The sequence below is a fragment of the Rhinopithecus bieti genome, unplaced genomic scaffold (assembly GCF_001698545.2).
Source record: "Rhinopithecus bieti isolate Rb0 unplaced genomic scaffold, ASM169854v2 scaffold_1467, whole genome shotgun sequence".
NCBI classification, from domain to species: domain Eukaryota; kingdom Metazoa; phylum Chordata; class Mammalia; order Primates; family Cercopithecidae; genus Rhinopithecus; species Rhinopithecus bieti.
This window is the reverse complement of record NW_016803692.1, coordinates 3,178,516-3,187,011: the sequence shown is the minus strand read 5'-3', so window position 1 is coordinate 3,187,011 and position 8,496 is coordinate 3,178,516. Positions and strand designations below refer to the sequence as shown.

Below are 8,496 nucleotides of genomic sequence, written 5' to 3'. Positions count from 1 at the left end.
GTACTGATGGGGTTTTGGTATAGGTGTCCTTCCTGTTTGATAGTTTTCCTTCTGACAGTCAGAAGGACTGTCTGTTGGTCTGTTGGAGATTGCTTGAGGTCCACTTCAGACCCTGTTTGCCTGGGTATCAGCAGCAGAGGTTGCCGAAGATAGAATATTGCTGAACAGCGAGTGTACCTGTCTGATTCTTCCTTTGGAAGTTTCCTCTCAGGGGTGTACTCCACCCTGTGAGGTGTGGGGTGTCAGACTGCCCCTAGTGGGGGATTTCTCCCAGCTAGGCTACTCAGGGGTCAGAGACACACCTGAGCAGGCAGTCTGTCCGTTCTCAGATCTCAACCTCCGCGTTGGGAGATCCACGGCTCTCCCCAAAGCTGTCAGACAGAGTCGTTCGCGTCTGCACCGGCTCCCGCTACTTCCCCTGTTGGTCTTCAGCTGTGCGCTGTCCCCAGAGGTGGAGACTCAGTTGAAAATGCAGAAATCACCGGTCTTCTGTGTCGCTCGCGCTGGGAGTTGGAGACTGGAGCTGTTCCTCTCTTAAGACTTCTTAAACTCGGGAGTTACCAAATTCTAACTAAGGTCTAGGATGAAGACTAGTCTGAAGAACATTAAAATAATGGTGTGGTCATTGAAGACAAAATACTCTCATGAGTACTTTTTCATCATTGCACAATTCAGCCCTATAATAGGGGCCATGAAGCAAAGCAAAAGAGGTCAGAATTATTTCCAAAACCATATAAATAGCTGATGGTTTACATTTATTAAGGGCTGACTATTTATGTGACACATTGTTGCAAGGATTGTCTCATTCTATCTTCCCCTAAACTCCCTATGAAGTGGATAGTATTATCCTTACAATTTACAAATGAGGCAACTGAAGCTTGGAAGTTAAGCAATCTGTCCAAAGTTGATGGAACCTACAAAATGGCAGTTGGGATTTGAACCAAGCAAGCAGAGCCTGAATACCACTTGCAACATAAGTCTCCCAAGAGGAAAAGGATATGGAACACTAAGACAACAACACATCTCATTATTATATGTATTTAGACATCCATATCAAGTCAAATACTGCCCTACAATATTTTGGTACTCTTATCACCTTAAGAAGAAATTTTTTGTTTTCCTCATTCCCTGTAGAAAATCAATAACTTAGTGTTTGGGAAAAAACAAGCTGACCAGATAGAAAAGAAGTTATACCTCTTTAATCCAGGAAACTACAAGATATATTTTATAAAATAATTATTGCAGCTGTGTCAGTACTCCTTTTACCTCACAAAAGCTTAGTCATATGAACATGACTACTGTTTTTCACTAGCCATCCCCAATCCTCACTTCCACCCTACCCTTCACGCCTCACATCTGTATATACCTCAAGACAGAGATTATTATTTCCCAGTAAAATGAGAATCCCTTAACAAATCCATATGTATTACCTATAAGCAGGTAAACCTCACTTTGGACATATAAAAGTCATAAAGTGACTTCAAGTTCTCAGAAGTAGGTCGTTTCCCTAATATAGTTTAAAAAAGGAAAGCTTCAATATTCTATCAGTGACTGACTTTCTCTTGCATGTGAATTCTGTGCCCATCATTAATTGAAGGGTCTTCTCTTATTTTCTTAAGATTCTGGCTTTTGTGGGCACCACTTTCCGGGATGACGATGGCATCCTAATTTTCTTTTGCTGAGAAAAGGAATTTTAAAACATTAGTTTTAGGCTCAACTTCAAAACAAGATCATAGTCACTGAAGACCTCTAAGATCCATATATCATCCAATTATGTTTCAGAACAAGGATCCCTGAAGAAAAAGACAAAAGAAAAAAAAGAAAAGAAAAGAAAACAAGTAAAATTCCATCTTACCTTATCACCTTGCATACCAGGGGGGCCCATTAATCCAGAAAGGCCTTGATCACCCTATAAACAAAACACAGAAGTTTAATGTCATGAAAGAGAATTGAAAATTAGAATTCTCTTGAAAATTAAAGTTCCCTTTAATCTTAGACATCAGCTCTTATTACAATCATTTCCAATCTTCACAATCTTTGAGCCCGTTTCTGAGGCTTCCTGCCCTTCCTTATCTCTTCCAGGGCTTAATAACTGGACTGTATTTCCCCACCTCCATATCCTTGCTCCATTTTCTCTGATGTTCTTTTCTGTAATAAGGCTCTTGCTATCAAACTTCGCCTCAGTCCAAGGTCTACCGTGTTTTACAAATTGAAAGTAGGGCTGGGCGTGGTGGCTCATGCCTGCAATCCTAGCACTTTGGGAGGCCGAGACAGGTGGATTACTTGAGGCCAGGAGTTCAAAACCAGTCTGGCCAACATGGTGAAATCCATCTCTACTAAAAATACAAAAAAGCTAGCTGGACATGGTGGCGGGCACCTGTAATCCCAGCTACTCAGGAGGCTGAGGCAGGAGAATCACTTGAACCCGGGAGGCGGAGGTTGCAGTGAGCCAAGATCTCGCCACTGCACTCCAGCCTCGGCAACAAGAGTGAAACTCTGTCTCTGTCTCAGAAAAGAAAAAAAAAAGAAAAGAAAATTGAAAGTAGTTTCCCTAAAAAATCTACAAGTGCATTGTGAAGCAGCTGTTGAGGTGTCACCCCTACTCCGTTTCTGTGAGGACCTGCAGCCTGGTGGGACTCCCAGAGAGAATCTCACGGGCTGTGGTGGGACCAGCTAGGTTCACGAGACGCACAGGAGGCACTTCCGCTTCCGGAGCTGAGCTGGTGTCTTCCATCCTGCGTGCCAGCTCCACAGAACGTCCCTCACCCCGGAGTAATGAGAGAAAATTGATTGGAAAGTCCATCGTGTGCTTGGCTCGAATAGACTAGGCGTTACCGATTAGCGCTACCTTTTTTACATTTATTCCTCTGATAGAAGGAAGAGAAAACTGCACGAGCAAAGAGGAGACTAGAGGCTGGTCCTCTTACACTAGCTTTAGTCGTGAAGGAATCATTTAATTTCTCCTCAAATTCCTCCATCTGGAAAATGAGGTTGATAATGATGATGGTGATGATGATGATTTCGATGTCATCTCACCTGTCTTATGGGAAAGGAAAACTTACACCATTTAAAACTATCTATGCATGTTCTTTTTAAGCCCTAAAATGGCTTAAATCCTTGTGTATGGTCTATTACAGATGTTACTTAGTGGATGTTACACGGTGAATTACTGAATCCTGCATTTCTTTTCTCTTTCACCATTGACTATTTATTGTTAAAAATGGCTAAATGGTTAAAATAAAATTGTTTGCCAATCCCCTTCTACTTCCACCAAGTTAATGTTTGTATTTTATTTGTATTCGGATTTATGTGTATAACCAGTTTCCTGTTTCCTCGGTATATTTGAATCCAATTTAATGTAAGTACAATTTCTAAAGATGATTTTAAATTTTACCATTTTAGGAATACCTCTATTAATTTTAAAAGTTGGATTTTACTAAAGCTCTATGGCAACATACTATTAAATTTTATATCTTACTATGTTTCTGTTACAGTTTTAACCACAGTTAGTATATAAGTAACTCAAAAAGTAAAAAAAAAACTAACATGCTTCCAAGTCTGAACTCCCATATTGAATCACCCTATATTTTGCTCAGAGAAGCCACAGGGAAAGATAAAACCAAGCATTTGATATAAATATGAACATTTAATCTAGGGGTTTTACTTAAAATAGTCACCAAAACTGAGTGGGCCTCTAATTTCTAAATTTTAAGTTAAGAAATCACATGTATTATATTTAGATATTTTTAAATATGGCACTTGTATTTCTCAAATTGCAGAATTTTGTCCTTGCAATAATTAAGACAGTAATGAAAGTACTATGTTTATACTAGTAATCTTCTATTCCAAGTTATTTAGACTCAGTGAACTCAGTTCCACCACAATAATAAAATTACTAAAATTTTAGATTTAAAAAATGTTGAGTATGTACTCCCAAAATATGTGTAACTATTGTATACCAGTAAAAGTTTTAAAAACAAAATAAAATAATTTTTTGAGGATTTACTATTTCATATAGTATCTGTAGAGTAATTATGTGATTTTTTAAAGTTTAAAATTGTTTCTGTAAGCCAATAAAAAGACAGTTTTCAAACTTTATGATAGTTTCTGTAAGCCAATAAGATCAGATCAATTTTGGAACCACCAAAATTGTTCAGGGATTTTTAAAGTTTGTGAATGTATACTACATAAACAAACATATCCCGTAATTATATTACATTTATAAAGTGCCTGTCTAAACCAAACTTCCCAGATGTCCTCCTAAGACTCCATTTGTATTTATCCTCACTAGAAAACAGTATTCTTCTCCCGATAAAGTTTTTGTAGTTATCTTTGCTTTAAAACTAGTTTTTACTTAAATATGTATATGTTTGCATTGACAGCATTGTGATGAAATGAAAAGCATACTGGATGAGAAGTCTAAAAATTTGGATATATCATCAACTCTGCCATTTACTATCCATGTGATAAGTCCGTTAAAATCTATGAATTCTGTTTTCTCAATGGGAAAACAAGATAATGGTGAGTACGTCTCTCACAGAGAGTTACCCTAGTACTTAAACATCATAAAGTATGTGAAACTATTCTAAAAAGACAAAAATTGGCATTAAAATTTATATATTATTGTGTGCATATGTATTAACAGAAAAATCTTTGCAATTAGGACCACATCCTGCTCTAATTTTTTACCCCATCCACCTCCCATTGGCAGATAGTACAGTGGCAGGCCACAGTAGACATTTAATAAAAGTAATGTCAAGACTTAAATCAATAAGTGAAATGGGTGATAAAATTTACTTAATTCTTCAAAGAGTTCTTCTTTCATTAAAATCCAATAATTAATTCTCATTTTTTTCTTCCTGTCTGATACAGTAAAATCTACATTTTAAAATGCTTGAAATATATTACCATAATTTCATTTCATGGTCAAATAATTACCTTTTCTCCAGGAACAGCTTGACCTGGGGAAAATCCTGGATCTCCTTTGGGGCCCTAAATAAAATAGTTATAAAACAATTGGTAAAGCATAAGTTGCATATAATGTGTCATATATCTTCAGGTATTTATTACCAGATGTTATATACATTATATGGTGTTAAATAAAATAATTTTACATTGAGATAGGCATTGTTTATTTCATTTTTTAATGTATATTTTTCTTAGCCTTATTTTTAAATGATGAGAAGATTCCTAAAAATTCTCTAGACATAGTTGATTTTTTAATCTAATAAATTTAAAGTTATACACTATTGAAACATTTTTCTTGAAGGACCTAGGTAAAGATTTATTATCTTTTCCATTTTTGTGACATATTGAGTTGTTGTTCCTATTTTAGCATTGAAAGACTATTACTTTAGTAAAAGAAAACTGCTTATAATAATCCTTAAAATTCTAAGATATCGTTCCAAGTTTAAATGTTTTCCAAAATATTATAATGCACATATATTACTTTTATTATTATGAAAAATAAACAGAAAAAAAGATACCTCTAATCCACGAAAGTCTTTTTATTCTGTTATAAAATTAGATGCTTTTCATAGTCTGGGGATCTTTATCTTTTACATTTCAAGAAAAATATGACATTAGGTTTCAGCTAAAGTTTTTTGGTACAATATTAAAATATTTTTATGATGCACAGTAGCAAAGTAACTCTTTTTCAAACTATTTGTCACATCTCAAAATATAGGGGCCACAATGGAGATTCTTTAAAATTCAAATTCTGATTTCATTACCATTCTCAACTAAGAATAAATAGTTCTCCTTTCCTAGATACTTCTAAATGCTATTTTCACTGGGAAATAGTCATGTCTTTTTACATATTCAGGGATGCTTTTAAATGACACTTAAGCTGACTGATGAAAGATGGAATACCAAAAGAAAAGTCCTGCGTGTCCCCCAGTAAGTACTCGCATTTTACAAATTAGAAATGAACCCTCACTGGCAAAAAGTCCTATATTCTATAGTCAAAGAAAATGCTATATGGTGTAAGGAAGGGGGGATCCAGTTTTAATGTTCTTCATATGGCTAGCCAGTTATCCCAGCACCATTTATTGAATAGGGAATTCTTTCGCCATTGCTCGTTTTGTCAGGTTTTCGAAGATCAAATAGTTGTAGGTGTGCAGTTCTTATTTCTGGGTTCTCTATTTTATTCCATTGGTCTATGTGTCTATGGATTAAAAACTTAAATGTAAAACCCAAAACTATAAAAACCATAGAAGACAACCTAGGCAATATGATTTAGTACAGGCACAGGCAAGGATTTCATAATGAAGACACCAAAAGCAATTGCAAAAAAAAAAAAAAAATTGACAAATGGGATCTAATTAAACCAAAGAGCTTCTCTGCACAGAAAAAGAAACTATCAACAGTGTAAACACAACCTACAGAATGGGAGAACATTTCTGCAAACTATGCATCCAACAAAGGTCAAATATCCAGCATGTATAGGAACTTAAACAAATTTACAAGAAAAAACAAACAACCTCATTAAAAAGTGCACGAGGGATATGAAAAGAAACTTTTCAAAAGAGGACATACATGCAGCCAACAAGCATATGAAAAAAATCTCAACATTACTGATCATTAGAGAAATGCAATTCAAAACCACAATGAGATGCCATCTCACACCAGACAGAATGGCTATTTTGAACAAGTCAAAAAATAACAGATGCTGATGAGGTTGTGGAGAAAAAGAAATGCTTATACACTATTGATGGGAGTTTAAATCAGTTCAACCATTGTGGAAGACAGTGTGGTGACTCCTCAAAGACCTAGAGACAGAAATACCATTCGATGCAGCAATCCCATTACTGGGTATATACCCAAAGGAATAGAAATCATTCTGTTATAAAGACAAATGCATGCATATGTTCATTGCAGCACTATTCACAATAGAAATGACATGAAATCAACCTAAATGCCCATCAGTGATAGACTGGATAAAGAAAATGTGGTGCTGTACATATACCATGGAATACTATGCAGCCATAACAAAGAATGAGATCATGTCCTTTATAGGGACATGGATGGAGCTAGAAATCATTATCCTTAGCATACTCACACAGGAACAGAAAACCAAATACCACATGTTCTCACTTATAAGTGAGAGCTAAATGATGAGAACACATGGACACATAGAGTGGAACAACAGACACAGGGGCCTACTTGAGGGTGGGAGGAGGGAGAGGATCAGGAAAAATAACTAATGGGAACTAGGCTCAATACCTGGGTGATGAAATAATCTGAACAAGAAACCCCTAATGACACAACGTTACCTATGTAACAAACTTACACATGTACCCCTGAACTTAAAAAAAAAATTTTTTTCTTTAAGGAAAGTTTGTCTTCTAGGTTGACCTCTTCTTTATCGTAGCCATCACTGCTCGTTCCACTACTAAGGCTACAATTTTAGGTCATTGGTTACAAGGTTATGAAACCTAAGAAATGGCTTTGGTGATATCTTTATATTTAAAAACTTAAGTCATCATCAAAAAAGGTAATATACTTAGAATTTATAAGAGAAACTCCAGCTTATCTAGTAAAACATATTTTATAGATAAAAGAAGCAATAAAGCCCAGAAAAGTTAATTGACTTGCTAAGGATTACTTAGGAAAATATTTGCAAACAAGGTCCATTTTCTTTCTTGTATCACAATGCCTATTAAAAATCTTATCTATTGGTTTTAATATATTTTAATCTTTTATTATAAAAGCTAACTAGTTGATTCAAGGCAATAATTTACAAAGAATTTTAAAATAAGAAATGATAGCCCTTGAAAAGTTTAAATATAATAAAACCCTGTGACCAATGTTTTTATTATAAATATCATGTTAAAAATTCTTATGTTTAGATCCTACTTGAATTTTCTATCATCTGTCAGTGTGGCAGGACAATGGCTTGAACCCATTGTTTACAATACAACAACAAGATTGAGAAAGAAAAAGTGAAGTAGGATAGAGGTAGGGACAAAAATGTCTGTGTAGAGTAGGTCCAGGAGAGAATGAAAGGAGAGGAAGTCTCCTAGCTAACAGAAACAACTTAGGAGTTTCACTCTAAAAGGGAACAGCATAAGGCGCAGAAAGGAGACATAAAAAGAAATGGGGAGTGTGGAGCTTTTATGCTCTATCCTGCCATACCACCTTCCCAGGAAATCAATGTGTTCACCCACAGAAGCTCTTCAAATCTTGTTCAAGAGTTTTTATAACCCAGTTTCCAGTCTCTCTCTCCCCTCCCTGGCAAAGGGGGTAGGGGAAAGTAGGGCTGAAAGTTCCCATTCTCTAATCATTTGTGTGTCTTTGTGGTGACCAGACCCCAATGCTGAAAGCTATTTAGGGATCCCAGCCTGTGTCATCTTATTAGCATAAACTCTGGTGTGGTCAGAAAGGGCTTGTTATGACTAACAAACGACACCCCTATCACTCAGAAAATTGCAAGTTTAGGAGCTCTCTGGCAGGAACTAGGGACAAAAACCAAATATATATATATATATATTATAT

General features: G+C 35.8%; 1 protein-coding gene across 1 annotated transcript in view; it reads right to left on the bottom strand.

Annotated features, from left to right (window-relative positions):
- COL24A1 (collagen type XXIV alpha 1 chain) overlaps positions 1 to 8,496 on the bottom strand; it is a 411,426-nt gene that overhangs the window by 351,121 nt on the left and 51,809 nt on the right. Inside the window, 2 exon segments of the mRNA XM_017850789.1 lie at positions 1,856 to 1,909; positions 4,939 to 4,992. Of these exon segments, the coding sequence (XP_017706278.1) occupies positions 1,856 to 1,909; positions 4,939 to 4,992 (108 nt within the window).